The 26,419-nt window shown below is 37.3% G+C and overlaps 1 protein-coding gene across 4 annotated transcripts in view; it reads right to left on the bottom strand.

The window, feature by feature from the left end:
* Positions 1–3,615: 3,615 nt before the first annotated feature.
* MME (membrane metalloendopeptidase) overlaps positions 3,616–26,419 on the bottom strand; it is a 108,162-nt gene continuing 85,358 nt past the window's right edge. For all 4 annotated transcript variants that reach the window (XM_034997485.1, XM_034997455.1, XM_034997464.1 and 1 more), the window contains exons 17-23: positions 24,398–24,456; positions 18,278–18,397; positions 16,667–16,800; positions 15,781–15,846; positions 12,871–12,966; positions 12,464–12,540; positions 3,616–4,230 (exon numbers count right to left, since the gene is read on the bottom strand). In XM_034997485.1, the coding sequence (XP_034853376.1) occupies positions 4,131–4,230; positions 12,464–12,540; positions 12,871–12,966; positions 15,781–15,846; positions 16,667–16,800; positions 18,278–18,397; positions 24,398–24,456 (652 nt within the window). In that variant the 3' untranslated portion in view covers positions 3,616–4,130. The remainder of the gene's footprint in view (positions 4,231–12,463; positions 12,541–12,870; positions 12,967–15,780; positions 15,847–16,666; positions 16,801–18,277; positions 18,398–24,397; positions 24,457–26,419) is intronic.

The following is a 26,419-nucleotide window of genomic DNA, read 5'->3' as shown; positions in this document are numbered from 1 at the left end:
ATTTTTCTGTCAGGCTTTTTTTGCACAACCTAGAGGATCTGCTTTGTCGAACAACAAAATAGAAGCACAGGAGTTTGGCTACAAAGTGGAAAATAACAGTAGTATTTCTCACTGTTTTAGAGGAAATGCAACATTGTTAAAGAAGAGATTAGAATGCAATATACATGTGCCACTTTGACAACAGTCACAGGTGGGTCCTCTCTTCACCTGATTAATCAAGTCAAATCCTTCAGCCCAGGGATGGTGCACAAAGACAACTTTTGTTTCTGCCTAAGCCGTCATCTGGTTATACCCGTGACTCTCTATAACACTTGGCAACCTTTTCACTGAACTTTTGCAAAGAAATCGGATCAGAAAACCATGGTATCTTTGGAAGAATGGGGTGGCATACCCAAGAAAACATTGGTGAAATAGTTTATATCATTCATTTTTAAAAGACCCAATTTGAGGCCAGCAGGAAGTGTAAGACGGCAGGGATGAAAGCTCCATTTGGCCATAACATTTTTCAAGACATAGGGGAGCCTGGAATAGGCAGAAAAGCAGTACTATGAAAAATGTTTGTTTTTATTTTGTATTTTTGAGACTGGAACTGATAAAACTTTCTGATTTTCTATCTTTGACAGGGCAAGTCTCATTTCCAAACTAACAGTTATCTTCTACTTTGAGAATTCCCTCTGAGACAACAGGAATAATAAAGGCTTTAGAGAAAACTAGTAAGAGCAGCATGGACCCTAAGGAGATCAAACTTTAGTCCTTGTCTTTGAACTACAATGTGGTCTAACTGGACTCAGGTATTTACATGAGTTCTGAAATTACCTTATGCAGTGGTTCTTCACTGGGGGACAGATTACAAGCAAAGAAGTATTGGACACATTCTCCTTCTCTTGTTGAGAATACTGATAGAATCTAATTTCTTTTATTTCAGGTGGGAAAAGCAAAGGCCCAAGAGAATGGATCAAAGGCCCAAGGTCACCTTGTCATTAATGGCAGACTAGGACTAGAATAGACTCTTCTCCCAAGATAGCATTCTTTCCACCTCATGCCCAGAATCCACATGGACTTTGCAGCATGGAGGCAGACTCCTTACCAATGAGAACTTCTTTCTAGCCTCATCCCTGAGTTATATTAGCTCCCAACCCTTAGTGTCTCAGCTTCTAAAGTCTTTCTTTGACCAGGATTCAGCCATAGTGAAATCGGATTTATGCGTGAGATTACAGATAGGCCTTATCTGATGAAACAACTCCAAATGATTGGGACTGGTTGAGAGAGACCCATACAACTCAACAACGATGCCATATACAATTAATAATATCCTCATGTGTGGGCGCCTGGGTGGCTCAGTTGGTTAAGCGACTGCCTTCGGCTCAGGTCATGATCCTGGAGTCCCGGGATCGAGTCCCGCATCAGGCTCCCTGCTCGGCAGGGAGTCTGCTTCTCCCTCTGACCCTCCTCCCTCTCATGCTCTCTGTATCTCATTCTCTCTGTCTCAAATAAATAAATAAAATCTTAAAAAAAAAATAATATCCTCACGTGTGAGAGAGGGGGAGGTACTGGTCTTCTCACTTGGGTGTATCCCTCACTCCCAGGAAATCTCCTATTTCTAGACACAGGAGATCCAGGCATTAGAAAGGCTTTTTCCCCCCCCCCGAAAATGTCACTCACGTCCTTCCATAAAGATGGGAGTCTGATGTTTTAAAGAGTGGGGAATCTAGTGTCTTTCTGTAATTTGTACTAGTTGCTCTTCAGCTGCTCTGACAGGATGGAAATTAAATGATTCAAAGGTAGTTGTTCTCTTCAGAACTGGGCGCTCCTAATGTTCCAACCACGAATCTTACTTCTAAGTGTTTTCAGGTTATTTAAGGAAATATATCCACAAGTATACTTTGAATTATCCATAATAATGGTGGTAGTGATATAAGAAGAAGAGGAGGATATCCATGGCTAGTTGAAAACTATATTTTCTTTTCTTTTTTTTTTTTTTTAAAGATTTTATTTATTTATTTGAGAGAGAGAATTAGAGACAGAGAGCATGAGAGGGAGGAAGGCCAGAGGGAGAAGCAGACTCCCTGCCGAGCAGGGAGCCCGATGTGGGACTCGATCCAGGGACTCCAGGATCATGACCTGAGCCGAAGGCAGTCGCTTAACCAACTGAGCCACCCAGGCGCCTCTGAAAACTATATTTTCAATATTTATAATAACTTGACGAAATGTTTGTGGAAATGAGTTCATTAAAATCTCAAGTTAAAAAAGATGGGTAATATGCAAGTATGTATACTCATAATTGCACCATTTGTAATAGCCCCAAACTGGAAGCTTCTTCTCACATGCCTATCAACAATGGAATGGATGAATTGTAGTATAATCACACAATAGGATATTATTGAGTAATGACAATGAGAGATCCACAATCGAATGCAACAATATAGATGAATCTCAAAATGTAACACGAGAGAAAGAAGCCAGACACAAAAGAATACATGGTAATCGATTAAAACTAATGTGTGATATTAGGAGTCAGGACAGTGGTCGTCCTTGGAGGAAGGAAGTGGTAGTTGGAAGAAGGGGTTTCTAAGGCACTCGTAATGTTTTGTTTCTTAAAGGTGCTGGTTACAGGGCTGTGTTCAGTTGGAGAAAGTTCACTGAGCTGTACACTTACGTTTAATGAAACTTTTGGGTATACGCTGCATTTTCATAACTTTTAAAAAAAGGTAAATAAATGCATTTTTCAAGAAGCAAGAAAACCAACACTCATATTTTGAATAGAAATTCCCTCATTTTCATTTTGTTAGGAAAAATAAGGAAAACGCCTCTTTTGTAAAATACTAATCAAGTAATGAAGTTAACCAAACTAGCCAAAATGACAGGGAAAGAGAAGAAGACAAAGCCTCAAGAGATGAGTTCCAAGCAGGGACTAGACAGGCCCCTCCCAGAACTCTAGGCGAGTTCGGATTTCAGAGGCAGGTCTGTCCGAGGTGGGCAAGCCTCTCATTTATATTCAGAAATGCACTGTCCAGAGCTAGACTGATGCCACAGCAGGCTCAGTGAGTAACGGGCTCACAATTCCAATTTAGGATCAAAATATTTCCATCAGATGACAAACCTGAAAAGAGAAGGAGATGCAGAGCTACACAGATGCAGTTTTGTCCTTTTCTCATAGCCACCTCAGGGACAGAGTTTATTTTGAAAATTCTGCTCCAGACAACTGTCCAATGGCAATTTTTAACCCAGAGTTTGTGCTTCAAGCTTTTTATCAATATGATTGATAAGCTTAAAAAGTCTCAAATCTTCATCTGTACATCACTTTACAGATCTTGGTCCGTAACTATTTATCTCTGTCGGAAATGTCAATATTCAATGATTACCTATAATAATAATTACTTAGCCATAAATGTAGTTAATAATTAAATATAAAAATTATTATTTATACATTACTACAAATCTCTTAAAAAGATCAAGTTTTGAGAGAGAGAGAGAACAAGAAATTGCTTAGAAAATTGCAGGGGCCCTCAAGAATTTCAGTATTGGTGAAAGCAGGTACAATGAAAACCAGTTTCAGACATTCATTTTAGCCCAAGAGGAGCTTAAAATAAAATGATCTCAGAATGAATAAACTGATGATTGGCAAAATCGGTTTAAAATTACACGAAGTCCCAAGGCCCCAGTATGTATAAGAATTCTTTGGAAGAGTTCTGTAGGAGTGAAAATGTTACAGATAAAAGTAAAAATAAGTAGTTAGGCAATGTGTTTTTAACCCTCATGCCACTGCTGTGCTTTTGGAGTCAACTGTATGCTTCAATCTCTTTAATTTCCCTTTGATTAGCAATCCCAGTCTACATCAAGGGGTTAACATTGTTTTTAAGAGACGACATCAACTGGCAGATCATATGAGGAACAGAAATGAATGGTAATATCTTTAGAGATCAAGCATTATTTACACAGTGAGAAGTGATTGATTTGATAGACACCAGACACCCCCCTCCTCTCTCCACACCTTTTCCAGAATAACCTAACTTCATTTCTAATATGATGCCCTGTCATCCTAAGTAATTACAATGACTTCTGTGGACAGAGTTCCCCATTTCTGTGGTGTTGGCAAGTCTAGCCAAGGGCCACATCGCTTTCTCCGAAGATCACCACACTCGGCATTTCTTTTCTGGATTCATGTATGAATTCTTGCGGCAGTAAAAGGCCTCTGAAAACTCAGGGGAGTTCTGCAAAGTCCCAATAATCCTGTGAAACAAACAAAAGCCACATCAGCATTTGATACTTAGGCCCATGCCATGTAGGAGGTTTACAGAATTTCTCGATGTAGGCCTATTGACGGAATTTGGAATTTACAGCCTGAGAGGAAAAAAAAAGTTCTATTCATTAACAGAATTTTTAAATGGACAAGTAATAAAGTATCAGAGCACAGATTTTGAAGACTGTGTGACTTGAATACCGCCTATGAGTTGTATTTATTTCGCTCTCTGTGCTTCAGTTTCCTTTTCTGTAAAATGCATATAATAATAGTACCTGCATCTTATGGTTGTCACGGGGAGTTAACTTATAAACACCCTATGTGTGTTGTAAAATAAATGAATAGTTCATATTCAGAATTGCAGTTATTATAAGAAGAGCTTGGTCAAAAATAAAATCACGATTTTTCATTACCTCTTGGAAGGGCTCACACAATTACTTACATATAATAGACTTTAAATAGGTATTTGTCGATTGGATCTAATAAGGAAGATCATTATTTTCGTTTTTCCAAAAGAACTTCATAGATATCAGAAACTGCATTCAGCCTGAGTAACTGGAAAGGGCTGGCAAAAAGTCAATGTCTTCTTATCTCTGACCCCAGTGGGCAAAAACAACACTGACCGACCCACTGGCGGCACCAAGCAGCATTTGAAGGGAGACAGAGGTCAGTACAATGATGCAGAGGTGATGCTTTCACACCAACCCCAAACCAGCTCCTTCCTTTCTCTTCCTACTGGGACCATGCCACCACACCCACCTTGGGCTGGGAGGAAGGGCAGGGCGGCAAACAGACGAGGGTGGTGGGAAGATCTCAGGCAAGTGACAGGAGAGTGTGTTCTAATTACTGAGATCTCCATACATGGCAGGTGTGCTGAGTATAAATCTTTGCAGTCTTACCTCCTCTGACCCATTCTCCACACAGCAGAATGACCTTTAAAGTTTAAGTCAAATCCCCTAATTCCCTTCCCTAAAATCTTCCAGGGGCTTGAATGAAATTCAACTCCTCTCCATGGCCTCCAATGTTCTGAGGGCTCCAGCCGACCTTCCCAGCCTCCTCATAGTACGTTTCTCTTCCTGTTTCTCATCAGGTTCAAACTACCCAGACCGACTTTCCATTCATCAAACCAGCCAGTTTCTTTCCCTCTTTAGGGCCTTCTGCTCCTATGGACCCCACTCGCTTGAAAGTTACTGCCCAGTGACTCCATGATTTACTCCTTCTCAGCTTTCATGCCTCTACTTAAATACCCCTCCGCAGAGGCTTTCTTCAAAGAAGGTCCAGATTAGTTCCTCCCACCTGTAGTAGCCCTATTGGTTCACAATGATCTGTTCTCCTTCTTTACTTCGTGACATCACCACTACACTGTAATCTGAGGGCAAAAGACTGTGTATCTCTTGCTCCCTGTTGCCCTCCCCGCAAAGCCTACCACAGTGCTTTGTACACTGTAGGAGTCAGTACGTACTAACTGAATAAATGACCCTGTCAGCTGGTCATGGTGATTACATGTACAGGAGGAATAGGTCATTATAAAGAAAAACACTACTTAGCATTTTTGTGTTTATTTGCAACTATGGACCAACTATGAGAAAAAGCAAGCATTTCTTTTCCTTATCCCCATTCCAGGAAAGACAGATCCATACCTAATTTCTAAAAGTCTGACTTCCTAATGTGTCAACCATTACCACATCAACTATCTCTCCAGCCCCAACATCACAACTCCCCTATCCTTCAGGGAGAATGTAAACTTTTTTGGTTGTGTGTTTTTTCTTAGTACTCCTAGAGGAGTCCTAAAGATTAACAGGAATCTTCCTGGTATGGGGGTGTTGAGGTGGGGTGGGGGCCAGAGCTGGGGAATTTATATCTATTAGTCCACTTGAGATGGAGAAGACTGGCCTCCCCAATGCTGAGGAGGGGCCCAGTAATTGTGGGTTGTGTGAATGACAAAGACATTCCTCCCGTTGTGAGCAGGGCCCTGAGAGGCCTCTGATAGGATGGCATGTAATGTGGGGGAGCCTGAACATCAAGAGCAGTGGTTCCTGAGGCTGTTGCCCATGACCACCAGAAGGAAATGGAGCCACCTGACTTCAGATGGAGCCTCTGAACTGCAGAGATATCAGCAGTGACCATGGCAGGCTGGAGGTGGAGACTAATTCCCTAATTTCTGGGTCTTTGGATTCCTGTACAACCCTAAAAAGGAGTACACTGAAAACTACTGAAATTAAGTTTCTTACCTCCCTGCTTAGGGTGGGAGTTTGGAGATTGAATTAATTTGCTATAATGATGATGATGATGATGTGTCATTTCTTATGTCTGAAAGTCCAGCGACAAATTCACCTGATACTTGGTCAAAAGTGGTCATAAAAAGATTTTATTTTATTTTTAGTAATCTCTATGCCCAACATGGGGCTCAAACTCACAACCCCAAGATCAAGAGTCCCATGCACTACTGAGCCGGTCAGACGCCCCAAGGAATAAAAAGATTTTAGACATCAGGAATTTGTATTGGTCTTTAGTCTTTTAAGTTTCTAGGCTCATGAACTCTGAGACAGAGAGAAACTTTGATTCATTTAATTCAATCCCCTTTCCACTTTAGGAAGCCCTATGCGCTAGCTGAGTGGCAGTCATCACGATGACCTGATTGTTCCTCAAATTGAGCAGCAAGCTCCCTGATGGACAGGGAAAGCATCTGGGATCCTGTGACTAGAAGAGCTGCTCTTTTTTGTCTTCATTTTATTAAACTTTTTTTTTTTTTAAAGGGCTGTATCTTAGATATAATCATATGGGCACAAATACTTCAGTAAAATGTCCAAACCCATGACTTAATTCTACATTTGTCATAAAAACATGAGAGAAATGAAAAAAAAAAAAAAAAAAAACCAACAAAAACCCCACACACCTCAAAGAAGGGAAGTCTTCACAAAGCACCAATGGCAGTTAGCCATGTAGCAACACTCAACCTAATGCGCACTCAGCTCTCCATTTCCATTCCAGCTCTTCTCTTTCCATCCAAAAGCTTCACTTAGATCATTTAGTTCTGAATAATTAGGTCAACCATGTACCAGGACTTCACTTACCTTCCCATGACTCTGATTAATGTCTTATTGTTTACATTAATTCTTTGGATAGATGACATAAATAATCTATTTCAGAAAGTAGATACATTATTAATCAAATGACTCCCTTCTCTTAAGAGTGGGGTCATCTTTCATTAATATTACATAAAGGACTTATATGAATTTCATGCTATATTAAAACTGTGAAATGTTTGTGTTTATGATAACAGAAGATAAATGGCTTTTATTGATTATGTCTTAAAGTGATTTACTTGAAATTTTGACTTTATTATATAAAATGTTTTATTATACTGTTGTTTATTCCCTTGGCAAATAATCACTTGTTTTAAAAACATCTAAGGGATACGGAGTTGAACATCAAGTGACCAAGAAGACTACTCCTGCCTGTGCCTAACTGGATTTTTTAATTACTGAATGAGATTTTTGCAATTAATTGGTCTTCTGACAACCTTTTGTTACTTCTTTTATTATTTATTTATTTAGTAAAAAGACTTTATTTATTTATTTAATTGACAGAGAGAGAGAGAGAGACAGCGAGAGAGGGAACACAAGCAAGGGGAGTGGGAGAGGGAGAAGCAGGCTTCCCGCCGAGCGGGGAGCCCTATATGGGGCTCGATGCCAAGACCCTGGGACCATGACCTGAGCCAAAGGCAGACGCTTAACCGACTGAGCCACCCAGGCATCCCTTGGTAATTCTTTTAAATGAATGACTTGTTTACAAGGTTAACTAGCTTCATTTATAAATAAACTATCCAATCTTTATCGTTAACTGTTGTTCATGGTTTTGTTAAAGGAAGGTCACATTGATCAGCTTATGTTCCACTATAAATTCACAAAGAAATAAATGCCTGAATAGATTCCCAGATGTGGTTTGAAGATTAACAAGTGCTACAAGGTTCACCAAAATCCAAACTGACATTTACAAATTATCAGAAACCAGTGCTAATATTTAAGGCAAATAGAAGAAACATTAGTATTTCAAACAGGATTTAGCATACATATACTAACTCATGGAATAATAGGGAAAAAAATCGCCATATTACCTAAAAATGTCTACATACAACGCTAGAAAGAATATCTTACAAAAAGTACTAGAAATTAAGCTGTGGAAAAAACGTCTTCCTTTATTAGTGGTGTTAGTTCTGTAAAGTGCTTACATAAAGGACTTACATGAATTTCATGTAAGCATCATAAGCATCTAAATGAGTACCTTTACTATTTAGGTAGTGTATACATTTGTATCACTTTGTGCCTTTGAACTTGCTTTAAAAAACTTATCAGACCCTTATATATTGTTTAGAAGTATTACATCTGAATAACTTTAGAGACACATCTGTAGATTATATGGTAAATATTAGCATAACAACCATTCCAAGTGATGGGGATGGCTAACAGAAACTGAATTTCCAAAAAGAAGTCATTTAAATTGTGAGTTCAATTTCTAGAACATCAAGGGGAAATGTTTTTATTTTAAATACTAAAGTTTTGGGGGTGCCTGGGTGGCTCAGTCGGTTAAACTTCTGCCTTTGGCTCAAGTCATGATCCCAGGGTCCTGGTATCAAGCCCCACATCAGGCTCCCTGCTCAGCTGGGAGTCTGCTTCTCCCTCTGCCTCTGACACTCCTCCTGTCTCTCTCTCTCTCAAACGAATAAATAAATAAAAAAATTTCTCTCTAAATACTAAAGTTTTAGAAGTTTATAGGGGCACCTGGGTGGCTCAGTCGTTAAGTGTCTGCCTTCAGCTCAGGTCATGATCCCCGGGTCCTACCTAGGATAGAGCTCCACATCGGGCTCCCTGCTCAGCAGGAAGCCTGCTTCTCCCTCTCCCACTCCCCCTGCTTGGGTTCCCTCTCTCACTGTCTCTCGCTCTCTGTGAAAAAATATATAAAATCTTTAAAAAAAAGAAAAGAAAAGAAAAAAAAAGTTTATCTAAAGTACGTAAGACTTTAGTTAGGAAGACTAAAACAATTACAGTTCAAACCTAACAAATGGTTTTATAGATGCAGCTTTATATCAAGTATATTTTGCCTTCTGTTTTAATACTGCCGTATTTAAGCATAAGGTTACAAAATCTCTATTTCAGAAATGTTTCTACACAAACCACTATGCACAATTTCTCAATAGCAATTCAATGTCTATTAGTTTTTAAGGCTTTTAAAAAAATATGTTTTACTTTGTACAGCCAGGAAGCAGCCTGTTTCCAAAACTAAATGTAACCTCAACCTTTTGCCGAGGAAATCCCTTTACCTCCAGAGAAAATAATAACTTCCTTGACAAAAGGTTGGCATTCCATTTACCCTTTTTAAAAAACAACACATACTTTTCTTACTAGAAACAAAAAATAGTCAAAGAGGCATCTTTTGCACTAGAACAAAGTTACAAATAAAGTTGTGAATAATTTACATATTTTATTTTATTTTAATTTTTTTAAAGGTTTTATTTATTTATTTGAGAGAGAGAGAATGAGAGAGAGAGCATGAGGGGGGGAGGGTCAGAGGGAGAAGCAGACTCCCCGCCGAGCAGGGAGCCCGATGTGGGACTCTATCCCGGGTCTCCAGGATCATGACCTGAGCCTAAGGCAGTCGCCCAACCAACTGAGCCACCCAGGCGCCCCTAATTTACGTATTTTATAAAAAAATAATATGTATTTTTACAGATAGCAAATTTTACATATTTATAAATAAAATTGTTTTCAGTTTAAAATTGAGGGTAGAAAACAGTTATGTATTTACCTATATATCATTTAATCAGTGATCAGTTATTGACATTCTGAACTATCCAGACATAAGAAATGAGCAACAAAAAGCCCTTGACTCTCAGGTAATAAAAATGTTGCAAAGTCCATATATTTACCCCTGGGGATTCTTATTCTGTTCACACCTTTCTTATCTAAAAATAATCCTAGCACTAATTTTCAAACACATATATGTAATAGACACTTCTATATTAACATTAATCCTCTTAACAACTCTCAGGATAATTTAATCCTAATTTAAAATATCTAGAAACTGAAGCACAAAGGTTAAGTAACAGCTTATAAATGGCAAAGCCATGGGTGGAACTCAAGTGTTTCTTCCTTCAAAGTTTACATTCATTTTTTTCACCAAGTATAAGGATCTGCTTTCTGAGCTAATCAGAATGAAGGAATGGGATGGCAAAAGGCAGGCAATGTAGTAACAGCCAAGAGAACTCGGGAAGAAACAAACAGGAAAACCCTAATAAAAAGCCAAAATGAAAAGTCAAAAAAGCATCACCATATTCCCATTGGTGGCTCTTCAGTGTAGGAATAAATAGCTCCCCATACTCTAGCTTTTGAGGATTTCACTAAACTAATAAGCACTAAAATGGGTGCCTGGGTGGCTCAGTCATTAAGTGTCTGCCTTCGGCTCAGGTCATGATCCCAGGGTCCTGGGATCGAGTCCCACATCGGGCTCCCTGCTCGGCGGGAAGCCTGCTTCTCCCTCTCCCACTCCCCCTGCTTGTGTTCCTGCTCTCGCTGTCTCTCCCTCTGTCAAATAAATAAATAAAATCTTAAAAAAAAAAAAAAAAAACCACACTAAAATGCCAACTAATAGTCATAACAATAGTCTGTGTCATTTAAAAAAAAAAAAAGTTAGGTTTTGTTCAGGATACTGTGTTTATAAGGCAATAAGGTAGAAAATGTATTTTAAACAGAGAAATTTTAATCCAGTGGTTAAGATGAAAATGTTAATACTCAAGCGACAAATTTTAGCTATCAAAATCTTTCAATTTGCAAGCCCCATTCTCTGAGGGTATGCCAGATGTACCAGGTACTACAATAATATTACTTAAATTCATTAGGTTTTTATGCACATATGCTTTAGTTCATGGGGATATGGAAGGAAGAGCTTTGACCAATTAGATTGTTATCATGGTTTATGTGAGCTTATAATAATTGCCCTCTGTTGTCTTCAGAATTAAATTCCTGTATTTTCACTTCTGAAGACTTCAGTAAGGAAAAAGACAACTTCTAAAAATGAAAACAAAAAGTTACTTGGGTAAACTACAATGGGAATTGATCCAGTGACTTTTGCTGCTCATTATCTAAAAAGAAGTTAATTTGATTATTCTAGCAAGACTGAATTTACCTTGGATTACACACTTAATGGGTATACAATAAACAGTTGTTGAGCAAATGAATTTTGAAAGAACAGTTAAGGCCAATACCAAATGATGGTGATTACGATGATGATACTAGAACAAGCTGAGTAAACTCTTTAATTTGTAAATATGCTATTTCATTGTTTCATAATTGAATGTGGTTTTTCCCCAGGAGTGAATGATCCAGGCAGTATGTTTATATCTATTTTAGGAAGGGCTTTTAAAACTCAGCCCATTAATTCTCTTTTGTTCTCAAGCTGTTTTCCAACCACTCTATGAAATTTTAAGTTTGTTTTTCAGAGTTCCTGCCTGAGAAGTGTTGTTGATCAGTAAATCAGTGATGAAGTGTTATAGTATGTGGGAAGGGGGAGCATTAATAATTTAGTCCTAAACTGGATACATGAGGATCCAGGATTTAACATTGAAACGCTGGTTAGAGTGATTCTTTTTCAATACATTGCTCTCTTAGATTTTCTGATCTCAGAAGGACTTTAGATTTCTTCTAACTCAACCTTCCACTCTACAGAGCATTTCTCTCCAGCACCCTTGATGGGTTGTCCTCTGACCTCTGCTTCAAGGTACTCTCTCCTGGAGTTCTGGGGATAACTATTTTATGTTGGACAACCTCTAATTAAACCACGTTTCTCTTTATGTTGAATGGAAATCTTTCTTTGGAATGGCGACTCATTGGTGCTAGGCCTAAACTTTTCATAGCCTCTTAAAAATGTCTTTGTGCTAGCTTTAAATAGGGACATGATTCTCAGGCAACATCTTTGTTGGAATCCATCAAGCACTAAGCACAGGTCACATAAATTCTGAGGATAAGAGCAGTCAAGGCTATGCTTATGTAAACATGACATTTATCCTGTTGTGTTCTGTTGATTCTATCCATGACCCTCAAAAGAAAAAACAAAACAAAACAGTGGATTTCCAAATTTTATAGTCAGAGTTAGAAAAGGCCAATTTCCAAATGTGGAAGTAATGGAGTCAATATTGGAGCACCTTGACTGCTGTTCAAACCCACGCACCTGAAATTCCCTGGACTGTGAACATCTGTTTTAATGGAGTTGACAGCATACTCTGGCCTGTAGGTGCCACACCACACCTAGGGATAGGAAGATAAAGGAAAGTAGTGTGCTTAGGTTCAATCAAAGATTATTTGTATGGGCAGGTCCACTTTCTATTGCAAAATTTAAATTGGAATTCTGCATTTCTCAACCATTTACTCTTCAAATAATGTTCAGTGATAGGCAACCAGGAACATAATTACCATTAATACGAGCTAATAGTCTGTTACAAACAGTGAAAGTCAGTCAAGTCAAATGCTCTGCCACAACTGATTAAAACAAGAAAACTCAGCATGCAATATCTCATTAACTATGAAATTATAACTCAAAATGATTTTCATATCTATCAATCAAGAAAAATACAATACCTGGGCAAAGTTCAAGAAGAATAGTTGTTTGTGATTTAGGTCAAGTCCAGGAAGTAATTTTTCTTCACCATTCTTTTTAACATAATTTTGATAGGCCTAGGCAGTTAATGAGATAGAAACATGATGTTTATAATTTTCTAAATTTATGTATAAATCTGTGCAAAAGACCATGTAATCCAGTAATTAACCTTTTATATTGGGATCACCATAATAATCTATTTACATATGGCAACCTACAACTATTTCATGGATTAGAAAGAAAACCAGAATTCATTTACAAATGTTCTGAAAATGTCATTGGTCAATAAACGTCAGTTGAATGAATGGATGGCTTATATAAATGATAAAAAACTTATCTAAATGTTGTTCTATAGATAAATGGATGAGTCTTGCCAGTTGGAAGAATGGATTGCCAAGGGAGTCAGTCTGTAATTGCCATATTTAGCTCAGTTACCACTCTTAGCAAAAAAGATTTACACCAGACTTTGAATGATTCATGCCAAAAGTCAAGGGATTCCTTAAGATCTCTTAAAAATTAGTACCCTACGATTCTAAGAATAAAGATGAGCAATTATTGTGGTACCCAGAAGACAGGGCAAAATAGACTGAACCTCAGTTACATTAGGAAGAAGGAATTTAGGTTACTAGAATGTCAGAAAATGTCCTTAATTCTTAAAATTCTATGAATACCATTGAAAAATGTAGTTTTCCTCTACTAAACATATTTAAGGAATTTACAACAAACTTTCTGAGATGTGTTACTTCCAGCTTAATACAAAGGAAAGTGATCAATTAGATAAGCAGAAAATATATTTCATTTCCTCCTCCTTGCCATTAACACAGATTTATTGAGTCTCTATTATGTAAAGATGCTAGGAACATGGGGAAGACTGCTCCCTCCTAGGGAGCTCACTATCTAGCAACAGGACAGAGTATTAGATGCTATGATTCCATGTATCACAAATTATAATCTGCTTCATTATAATAAGTCTGTACTTGTTTTAGGTGAAGGTCTTCATGGAAGTACCATCAACCCAGATTTTGGTTGCATTTTTACAGCAATGATTTTTAATCTGTCTGAATATTAGAAATAACTGTGGGAGTATTAATGGTGCCAACGCCTTCCACTTCCAGGCAAGATGGAGTCAGAGGGACTGGATTTACCTTCCTGCTGAAACAAACAAATGATGGACAAAATATATGAAACAATGGTGTGCATAACACTGGACATCTGGCAAAAAAGAGAGTGATCTCTCTGATACGGTAAACAAATAAGGTAAGCCCTATAATTGCCCCAGCTTACTGTCTTAAGCATTTCCAGGTGACAATGTAGAGAAGAGAAACTCAACTGGAGCCCAAGGGACTGCCTTAGTTGAGGAGAAGGACCTGAGAGTTCAAAGACACCAATGACAGGGTCCTAAAGAGGAGAAAGCTATATAGGAGAGGATCTCTAGAAATCAGATGGGCCTTTCAAGATTCACACAGTAAGGTCTTGCCTCAGCAGGGGAGAATAATTGTCCCTAGACTGAGCACTACCCTAGTCCCATCTAAAAAGTTGTAAAAGCAAGGTCCAAAAGGATCAAACCATTTCTGAGGAATTTAATCATGTCCAAGTATAAAGCTCAAAATATTTGTAGGAAAAAAAAATATCTAGCACCCTCAAGGTAAAATGCACATTGCCTGGCATCTAGTCAAAATATTACCAAGCATTCAAAGGAGCATCAATCTACCATCCTCCAGGATTCTGCTGGGACTCATTCTTTTGTAAACTTTGCAGGCAGCTTAATCTCCCAAACCACACACTTGGATCATCCATGGTCACTGCCAAGACACAGGCCCTCTCCCAGTCATCTCTCCTACACTGTTCTGAAGCTTCCCCTTTCCTGGCCCAATCACTGAGGCCCTCCCCCTCCCCTCTAACGCATATATTTCTATGGTGGACAAATAATCTTACATCCTCATCCATTGCATAGAATATTACATACATCTTTGTCTTAGAGAAGTCTGGTTTTTCCTGGGGCACTTTGTCCCCTGTACCTTCTCAAGCAGTTGCTGCTCATTGTCCCAAATGTCAGCTACCTCAGGGTTGGAGGAAACACTCAAAACTACCCTCACTCCTTTTTGTTGCTTCTAAGACCATTATTCTTCTACTCTTTTGTGAAAAATCTCTACTTTTTTTTGTGCACATGGCATCAAATAGACCATCCTTTAATCCCTGCTCTAATCATCAAATAATGACACATTTTATGGAGGATTCACAGGTGTGTCTCCAACACTGAGAATAGTGCCAAACACAGAGTAAAGTCCTCAACAAGTATTTGTTGAAAGCAAGAATGAATGGAAGGCTAAATGAGATTCTAAGGGATGTTTCATCAATATACTCCTCTGGGTATAATAGTTTGGATGACTACAAGGCCATGTGTTGGAGCTATATCACTTCAGTCTCTCACTGGGGCATTGTAACTGGACTGTGGTTTATGCTGATTATAGTTCCCAAATATTGCTTCACCTGCTGTGAAACTGAGGGTCTTATTTAGTACATTGATCAATGACTAAAATAATCCTTTTGATGACGCACCTTTCCTAAAACATTTATTTCAGAACTTATTTCTTAGAAAAATGTTGTTTCCTCTGTGAAACTTGCATGTCTCCTCATTTTTGCTGATATAACATTCCAGGTTTCCTCTTCTCAGCCTCTCAGAAACCTAGACTGTTCAGCTCAATCATAACCATACTGCCCTTTCTGGTTAGCATACTTACCATCCCCTTTTCCCCCATGTATTTTTTACTTTCTATTCATTGTTCGCTGCCTACATTATATGTGCTTTTTGCAAAAGGCTTTAAATGAATAATTAAATATGATAAATATACACTCCAATCACTACGATGGGAAAAAATATTATTACTCACTCTGTATGCTTGGCCAATACCTCCATTATCAGCAATATTTTCGCCCAGTGTATTAATTCCATTGAGCTGTTAAAAAACAAAAGATGCTTAAAGATCCTTACCTGTATTTGGATTGTTAAGAAGGCATCGATAATGCACTTAAGATTGGATATATCTATTCTTCAAAAAGTTAAAAATAGAAATACCATATGATCCAGTAATTTCACTACTGGGTATTTACCCAGGGGAAATGAAAACACTAACTTGAAAAGATATATTTACTTACTGCAGCATTACATTAGCCAAGTCATGTAAGCAAACTAAGTGTCTATGGGTAGACGAATGGATAAGGAAGAAGTGAAACATGGCAACACATATACACAATGGAATATTATACAGTCATAAATAAAGAATGAGATAACATGGATGGACCTAGAGGGTATTATGCTAAGTGAAATAAGTCAGACTGAGAAAGACAAATACCATATGGCTCCACTCATAAATGGAATCTAAAAAAAAGTGAATAAACAAACAAAAAGCAGAATCAAAACTATAAATACAGAGAACAAACCGATGGGTGCCAGAGGGGAGAGGGTGGGGGTTTGGGCAAAATGGGTGAAGAGGAGGGGGAGATACAGGCCTCCAGTGATGGAACGTGTAAGTCACAGGAATAAAAGCAGAGCATAAGGAATACAGTCAATGATACTGTAATGGCTGTAATGGGACAGATAGTAACTATACTTGTGAACATAGCACAGTGTATAAACTTGTCAAATCATTAAGTTGTACACCTGAAACTAAGGTAACATTGTGTGTCATCTTACTCAAATAAAATAAAGGCAACAATAAAAACAACAACAACAAAGATTGAATATATCTAAAACTTTTCAAGAGAATGTGAACATACATGCTGTCCACCTGCTAGGTCCCAGGAGAAGTTTCCATACTGGTACACCATGCATTGGGATTGGTCTTTAAAGTTATTTGCCGACTGTTGAGTCCACCAGTCAACAAGGTCTCCATCCTTGTTGAAATTTCTGCCTGTAATATAATGATTTAAATAAAAGGGGAACTCATTACATCAAAAATTACAATAAGATATCTTTAATTCAAAAAGCAAAGACTGAAATACCACTGTGTGAGAGAACACTCAATTGGACAGGTAATGAGAGGAATTGCTCCCCTTTCTCATCCCGTGTTGATGAAACATGGACTGTGAGGGCCTGCTTTGCTGATGGGCCTTAGTATATTGATCCAGGCTTTGTACCCACGTGGTTCCTGATATCTCAGCCAAGGCCACCAGCTAAGCCACTCCTGAAATCATGCCTTGTTTCTCTTGGATGGTTTTCATATGGATCAAGTCTGTTTAGTTTGATATTTTGAGATTGAAAAACACTATTTTTATTCTGTGTTCATTTTGTATCTCAAAGCCCTCATGAGACACTGAGGACTCAGAGTTTCCCTCTACTTCAAGCACAAAGAAAGAGTCATCCTTCCTCCTGGGGCTTTCCTGCTAAACCTAAGTACCTCGATCTTTCCCTTTTTTGAGCTATAGTGGCATTTATTAGATGCCGTGTTTTAACACTTCATTTTATCATCCTTTTAAGTAGTTACTTTATGATGTAGTGAAAGAGAAGAGGGCTACAAAGATAAACTACTTGAACTCACATCCTGATTCCACTAATTCCTAGCTTTGTAACTTCGAGCAAGTCTTTCATGTGCCTCTACTTTTTTCTATTAAAAAAAAAAATGGAAGTGGTATTAGTACCCACCTGAGAAAATTATTATATACTTGAATTGAGTTGATAAACATGTAGTAAGTCCTTTCCAAAACTGTACTCTTTTTTTGTCACCTTTTCTTTATATTCTAGTGAAGGTTTAATTATTTTCTCCCTATTATTTTCTTCCTATCTTCTCTCCACTTGCAAACCAATTTTTGTCATAGATTCAACTATCACTTCTCTATGTATCTCATGTCTTTACTTCTATGCCTCTCAAATTTCATCGAAACTCTAAATCTCTTTTTGCCATTTGAGGCAGCATATAAACATTTAAGTGTCCATTATTTGCAAGGTCCTGAATTAGGTAAAGGGTGCCAAAAAAAAAAAAAAAAAAGTCCTGTCCATTAGCAGTTTAAAAGTCTTACAGGCACCTTACTTTTTGATTTTACATCTGATTTTAAGACATGAATCCTGTCCTCTAGAAGTCCAGATAGATAATACGTAAACAATCACAAAATAAGACCAAACATTATCATTGGTGTTGACAAACATCACAGTGTTTTCTCAATGTGAATATTTGTGTTATTCTGTCAGAGTGCAAAGCACACATTGCTCATCTTACAACTAGACATTTCTAATCTTCCTAAGCAACAATTTAAAGGGAACGTTAAAAGTATGATTATTAGCCAATGATACCCTGATGATTAAATGTGTTCTTGTATTGATCAAGTATAATAACTCTATTCAGGTTTATTAGGATGTGTCTTAGCCAAAGGAAAGTGTCCGCTGAACTTTACCATTGTCATCGAAGCCATGGGTGATTTCATGTCCTATGACCATGCCGATACCCCCGTAGTTCAATGAGTTAGACTGCTGGGCACTGAAGAAGGGGGGCTGCAGAATGCCAGCTGGGAAGACTACAAGGAAAGAAGATGGTTAAAGATGATTTGTGGCATTCTTCTTTGATGGCAGGCCTGGGCTGGGCTTTCTGCCTGCTGAGCTACTTTCCAGTTTTGTCAGTTTCACTTAATTGTATACAAAAATCTTCTGTGACGAAACAAATGTAGGTCTTTTATGATTGATGACAACAAAGAGTTCATCCCAAAGCGGCACCATGATCTATGATTTATAATCACAATTCACTTTACAAACTCTGCTAAGATTGTTTTTCTCTATGAGGAGTTTAGAGCTAGGGGAAACTATCATCTTCACTCAGAAGGACTTTTCCCCACTGCAAATACTTGGGAGAAACAGTTACTTAATAACACAAATACTACTTTAAAAAAAAAATAACACAAGTATCACTTTTAATGTCATCTCTAACATTTTATCCATCTACAGTAGCTTGTTAAATAAACAGAACTACTCGATCGGAGGCATCCCCCAACCACATTGCCCTGTGTTATTTTCAACAAGGCATCTATGGCTATTTATTTCCTCATTTTTGGTTGTTGTCGTTCTTATCATCCTCACTTGCTCCAGCGCTTCAAATATCAGTCCTTTGAGAGCAGACATTTGTGTGTCTATAGGTATATTTGTTTGTTTATTTGTTGAGCCCATTTGTTTTTTTTACTCTTTATCTCCAGCACCTAAAACTAGAATGGTGCCTGGAACATAATAGGTGCTTAGGAAATATGTTGATAGGTGAATAATCAACGATAAATGAGTGAGCAAATAAATTTACCAGGGTGTCCCAGAGACTACTAAATAAATAAATCACCTATTTTTTATGTCTACCCTGACATCTGCATTAACTTGGCTAGCTTTCTACACTTAGATGTCTCACAAACTTTAAATTTCATGTGTCAAACATCAAACTCATCATTTTCTCTTCTAAGCCATCACTCTCTTGACTTTATTTCTACTAGTGGCATTTGAAGGGTCTCAGTCACCTGACATGAACATTTTCTACTTCTCTTACATACCCATTTTTTAATTTTTTAGGTATTCTATTTATTTGTTTTTTACCAGGTCTTACACAGTCTACTTAGGAAAAGACCAGGTCATGTACCTTCCTTCCAGGAGCATCTCTTCTGTTTATTTCCTCCTATCAGTCTTATTGTCATCATCCCACTTCCTATGATCATTCTTTGTCTTAAGAATTACTTGATTTCCTACATGATCTTTCCATTTCCTGTCTCACCCTACTGTAACCTATCCTAAATCTAATACATCCTGCAGCCAGATTAAAGTGTAACTTTGGTCATTATCACTCCCCTGCTAAAAAGCCTTCCAAAGGATGGCTTTGATGCTTTCCAACTAAATACAGCATCTTCTTCCTGGCCTTTGGCTCCATGGTCCTCTTCTACTTCATCTCCCTCATGCTCTCTCCTCCCCTCATAATGCTCATAACTTAACAATTTCATCTTTCATGTTTTAAAATTCTAGTATCTACTGAATTATGTTCTGTAATTAAAAAAAAAAATCTTTAGCATCAACACCTATTGCATATAAAGCCCTAAGGGATCACTATGTGGGACTCCAAGAACACAAGAGAAGAGCCCTGACCTTAAGAAATCTAAGATCTAGTTCACATAGTAGCAAATGTTGTTTCTTTATCTTTCAGGTGGGGAGAATATGGCTGAGCCTTGCATGGATTTCAAAGATAAATATTAGAGGTTTACAGAAGAGACTTTAAAAATATGCTGGACAATTTAAGTGCTCTTCAGAACTTAAAAAAAAATCTGGGAAGTTGCCATAACATCCAAATGACAAAATAATTAGAAAATAAATACTGCTGTCCTTGGAGGATTCTGATGAAAGTTATACCTCACATGTAGCTGCCTGAGTTATCAACAGTGCCAAGAAATTATTTTTAGCTTAAAGTATTAAAATTATGTGCAGTACTTTATTAACTTAAAGTGAATACTATCTCCCACACTATGTACTTTGATTAAAATCCACTCTTTATATAAAATGTTCTTGTGAAACGTGCTATCAGGACTAAACATTAACTGTAAAGATCCTGTAGCTTTAATCATATCCTGATATGTCATTCTTCAGGCAAGTGATAAGATTTTTATGGCTCATATTAAATACTAGTCTTCAAGTTCAGCTTTGCAAATTATGATTTCTCCTTTTACACTGTCAGCTAAATTTCAGTGATGAGGATTTTCCCCATTAGCCTATTGCTGTTACTAGTAGACTTCATAACTGTTGATAACAACCAACTGCTTAGTTGTACATTTTTTATGTTCACGATTGTCAACAAGTTAGTTAATTAAATAAGTCATTGGTCCATGAAACAAAAAATTATGTTTCTTCCTATCTCCCATGCCCTCACTTCCCTGGTTTAGTTTTTTAAGGCTGCAAATAATTCAATTTTAGAATCTTTGATATAAAGTTAGATGACATCAGGTAAAATCAATTTTGGGTGGAAAAAGTTAAATATTATTTTTTACATTAAATGGATATCAATATGTTTGGAAACATTTGCTCTTGATTTTCAAGTCTGAAAATAAGACTCCTAAGAACAAGTAAGGTAACTTTACAAAATTTAATTATTTCAAGGTAGTCATACACCACCCAGGCTGAATACACTAAATAATCCATAGAAGGTTTTTGAAGCTCTATGGAGCAAATGTATGGGGAATAAGAGACAGTGAATTAAACACTTTCGGTACGCCTTGCTGTCTGGGAAATTGATTTTTTTTTTTAAATTGATGTGAAGTGGCAGGGGTGCATAAAATTTAGAATATAGTCTATCTGTGTGAGTTATAACAAAAAGTGGTTGGAATTGAATTAAAAAGAAGAAATTATTAATATTATTAACTCCTTATATGATAATATGATAATAAAACAAGTTCTTTTTTGCCAAAACAAAGAAATTCTTGGCCAATCCCATGAGAAATTGCATGTGATCTAATTTAAGGTATTTGTGTGAGGATGGAAGGGTCACTTGTGAGACATATGTTATTGTTTTTTTAAAGATTTTATTTATTTATTTGAGAGAGAGAGCACAAGCTGGGGGAGAGGCAGAGGGAGAAGTAGACTCCTCACCAAGCAGGGAGCCTGATTCGGGGCTCGATCCCTGGACTCCGGGATCACAATCCAAGCCAAAGGCAGATGCTTAACTGACCGAGCCACCCAGGCGTCCCGAGACATATGCTATTCTATACCAATTCTAATTCTATAATGCATGATATCAAAATTAAAAGTTGTATGTATGTAAACAGACACACACACACACACACACACGCACAGCCACAAATTCACTTTTTTTTTTTTTGAAGGATTTCCTTCTTTTCTAAATTAAAAAAAATTTTTTTTATTGACATATAATGTATTATTTGTTTCAGGGGTACAGGTCTGTGATTCATCAGTCTTACACAATTCACAGTGCTCACCATAGCACATACCCTCCCCAATGTCTATCACCCAGCCACCCCGTCCCTCCCACCCCCCACCACTCCAGCAACCCTCAGTTTGTTTCCTGAGATTAAGAAGAAAGATGGAGGTCTGGATCTTCAATTATTTTTAGTTAAGACAATCTCCACTTTGAAGATTTAAAAGAATTATCAAAGAGAAAATGTACACATGTCAAAGATTTCTCCTCTTGCATGACACTTTCCCTTCTTCTGAACTGCTGTTATTAGCAGATAAGCATATGAAAAGACATTAACAATTTTTCAGATTTCGAATTTCTATCTAATGAATTTATCTTGAGAGTCTTTAAAAGGTCTTTCTTATTAAGAACGCTTATTGTAGCCAATTCTTGATTATTCAGAGGATAACTATCTATTTTGTGAAATGTTGGGCCACTTTTACCTTCTTTTTCCTTTTGCCATGTGCTTCTTTGGTTTGAGGGTATTAAGTTCAAACTGAGAACATTCCCTGGTCTTCTCTGATCAGGGAATCTCTGAGGTGAACCAATTTTGAGCTGGCTCTTGGGATATGGGGTAATTCAGAGCCGAGCAAGGTACTGTCTTGATCTAAACTGTGTGGATCTGCTCTACAGAGGGGCTGAAGAGATGAACATGCCAGGGTGGTCCTACTGAGGGTCTGTATGGGTCTTCTTGTTGGAATGAATCAGCGTCAGGTCTTATAGGATCCAGGGTCCTTCCTGAGCTGGATTAAAATGAAGCTATATCCCTTAGTCTATCCTAATACAGAACAAAGGCCAAGCTGTCTCACTTTGCCTTGGAATTCCATTAAAAGGTCATTATCCTGTTTAAGTTCAAGTCCAGAATGAACTAGATCTTACACTGACAGAACTACTGAATATCAAAAAGAAGTCTTCAAAGTGGGGGCACCTAGGTGGCTCGGTCGTTTAAGCCTCAGACTCTTGATTTCGGCTCAGGTCATGATCTCAGGGTCATGAGATCAAGCCCCGCTGTGCTGGGTGTGGAGCCTGCTTAAGATTCCTTCTGTCCCTGCCCCCCACTCCCTGCCTCCCACCCCCATACACGTGTGTGAACATGCATGCTCTCTCTCTCTTTCTCAAAGAACAAAACAAAAAACAAAGGTAAGCCTTTGCAGAGAGAAAGATGCTTCTAAGAAAGGGTCTGAATGGTTTCTGGGAATACATTGCAAAAGATAGACTGCATGGGTTCTGAGTTGATCAATAAACAGGTGCTGGTCTGAGTTTAGGTAATCATTGCACTAGCTAGGAAATGTATTAGCCTAGACTTTGAGCTAATTGGTTTTGACAGGTGCACATGCCTTCCTTATTATTTATACGTTATATAAATAAACTTTTCTGATTATTTTATATAATTCATTTTCATGTCATGAACCAAAATAAATTCCAGATGGATTAAAGATTTACTCCAAAAATAAAGACCATAAAAATACTAGAAGAAAATGTAGGTAGTTTCTTACTTTAACTCTTCCTAGGTTTAAAAGCAATGGGGAAAGCTATAATCAAACTTTAAAATAAAATAAAGGTCATAATTTGTTTTAAAATTTGTATGAAAAATCTAGCAGGATTTTTCATCATTTCTAATCTAATCTAATTAGTAACAGAATTCATGAAAAATGAGGTTCAGGGCAGCCTCTGAGATGTTTGTTTTAGAATAATGCTGAAATTATCTTCCCTTTTGATTCCTGACTGCACTTAGAAATGAAGGGCTGAACTAGGTGCACCCGGAGAAGCTGACTGTAGTGTTTTTAGTATACCCTCGGTAGTACTGAATCTGTTGGGTGCCTTTCCACATATTTAAAATCCTTGGGAAAAAATGGGTCTAGCTATGTAATACTTAAGAAAGAATTTAAAGATCTCAAGGTCTTCCCAGGAAGAGAATCAATATATCTTTGTTATAGTAAGCCATTTAGTTATTCATTATATCATTCACTCATGTATTAATTTCTACAGATTCCTATAGTATTACTATTAGTGAGCATTTATTTTTTTCTTTTTTGATTAAAAGTAGTTAAGTAAATGCAATCTCACACGGTTCAACCTGATATAACCAACTTTTCAACTTTCTGAGACCTTCTGGAGTTGTCTAGAAAAATGGGTGATACAGATCAGGACCATCTCCACCAGAGCCAGCTTACAGAATTGCCAGAAGAACTGGATCTCTGCAAAGCTGGTTCTTGGAACCTTAAACCCCTTTAAGATTCTGATGCTTAGGGAGTCCTAAAGTCAATATAACTTAATGGAATTATAAGAGATGTTTAAAAAGTATTTAGAAATAAAATAAAAGCACTTAGACATAAGATAAACCACTTAGCCACAAATGAGAACATTGCAAAAGAAAGAAAATCACTTAATGTAATTTGTACTAACTTAAAATTTGCTATTATAGTGAAAAGAGGTACATGGATGCATTTACTTTCAAGGAGTATATTCAATAAATCAATAACTCAGCCTCAGCTGTGCTTTTATGGGGAGTGCTATAAATTGGACATGCAATGCACTACCAGTTGGTTAACAACAGAGGCATATTAAAGAATTATTTACGAATAGGCCTTACCTATCTGATTTCTGCCTGAAGAATAAAATGCATTGACTACAGCTGCTCCGCTTATCCACCTATGGAAAACATAAGAACTTGTTACAAATTATACTATTAGTGTCTGATTCAATCTGCTTACCACAATAAAAGCATTATTGCTATTCCAAGATGAATCTTAACTTTCTTTTTGAAATATGATCAACAAATTAATACTAGCTCACTAGGTGAGACATCTCATTTGAAAGTATTTCTACTTCTTGAAAAATCAGAATATATCCAGGTCTGCAATCCGTTACCTCACTTGTAGGAATTTTTGTGGAGGCATCTCATAGTACAAAACCCAGTCAGATGTATCGTTTTGGAAATTGCAAATGGATTGACATTATATTGAAATATGTTTACCCTTATGTTCCTAATACTAGGTAAGTATACCAACAATTCTGGAGCAGTTGACAGAATATTGAAATTCAAGCTGTTAAAACTTCAGATTCAAGTATAAATTTTTCTTAATTTCCTAGTTTATTTTGACACTGAGATATCCCCTTGTCAGGTAGTTAGTTTCAGGTAATCTGCCTCTGATTACTGCCATCTTAAATTATTTTTTTTAAATGCAGCATTCCAGCTAATTGAGCAAAGGTATACATTTGTATGATAACTGCAAAATGAAATCCAGGTGGTTCATAAGTAGATTTGTCTGTCTGTCTGGGGGTGCCAACATTCCCATATCTTTCTGCTCAGATGTTGTGACGATGGCATAACAATAGGCATTGTCAGAATATTACTCAGCCTTACAAAAGAATGAGATCATACCACTTGTGACAACATGGATGAACCTAGAGAGTATTATGCTAAGTGAAAGATGTCAAGCAGAGAAAAGCAAATACCACATGATTTCACTTATATGTGGAATCTAAAAAACAAAACAAATGAACAAACAAAAAGCAAAAACAGACCCTTAAATACAGAGAACCAACTGGCGATTGCCAGAGAGGAGGGGTGTGGGGGCATGAGCAAAATGGGGGAAGGGGAGTGGGAGGTACAGACTTCCAGTTACGGAATGAATAAGTCACAGGGATGAAAGGTACAGCATAGGGAATACAGTCAGTGGTATTGTAATAGGGTTGTATGATGACAGATGGTAGCTACACTTGCGGTGAGCATAGCATAATGCATAGAGTTGCAGAATCATTGTGTTGTACATCTGAAATTAATGTAACATAGTATGTCAACCACACTTCAATAAAATAAAAAACAAAATCATTGTTAAGCACCTTTTTGCAACAGGAATAATATCCCCATCTTAATACACCATTACATATATCTCTATACAGTCAATGAAAAATGGACAATTCTTGACTTCAGATAACCTCTTAAATGTCAGCACACATGCATACACTTAAGACAATCTTATATTATTAGCTAATGGGTTCTTTGTAGTTATACCACTTTCAGGACAACAATTAATGGGCAATTATTATCCTACTCATGGAAGGAGTTTACAGTAATCAGTACAATGAGATTAAATCAGAACTGTTTCCAGACCCTGCTTTGCAAGGTAAGCAGTACAAAGTCAGCTGCCCATGTCAGCATTTTAGCTACAATTTCAGTAACTATTGTGGGATGTCAGATGGGAGTCTTATTTTGATCTCTCAAAAAGAACTGAGAGAGGGCCATATATAACAACTGTCTGATAAATTCTAATTAAGTATGGGCTTTATCTCCAATAACATGATGAAGACATTCATATAAAAAATTGGGGAATTAAAAAAAATCCAGGTAACATTTCTGTGAATTTTTCTTCAGAAAGAAAATAAGTTTGAAGACAAAGGGGAGATGGTTGATCAATGTGTTTCTTTAGTTTGACATCACTGTCATTTTAAAAAGAGAAAAATATTTTCAAACAGGATGGTGTGACTGATAGATACATCAGTTTGTCCCAACTTCATCACAGCTGAGTCATCCGTATTTTAATTTCTTGCAGGTTGAGGATTACAAGCATATAATTGTATTTATTTTAATTCAACTGTACTCGATTTCCAC

This window comes from Mirounga leonina, unplaced genomic scaffold (genome assembly GCF_011800145.1).
Source record: "Mirounga leonina isolate KUSES-001 unplaced genomic scaffold, KU_Mleo_1.0 Mir_115, whole genome shotgun sequence".
Lineage (NCBI taxonomy): Eukaryota > Metazoa > Chordata > Mammalia > Carnivora > Phocidae > Mirounga > Mirounga leonina.
The sequence above is the reverse complement of the archived record's forward strand: the minus strand, read 5'-3'. Positions and strand labels throughout refer to the sequence as shown.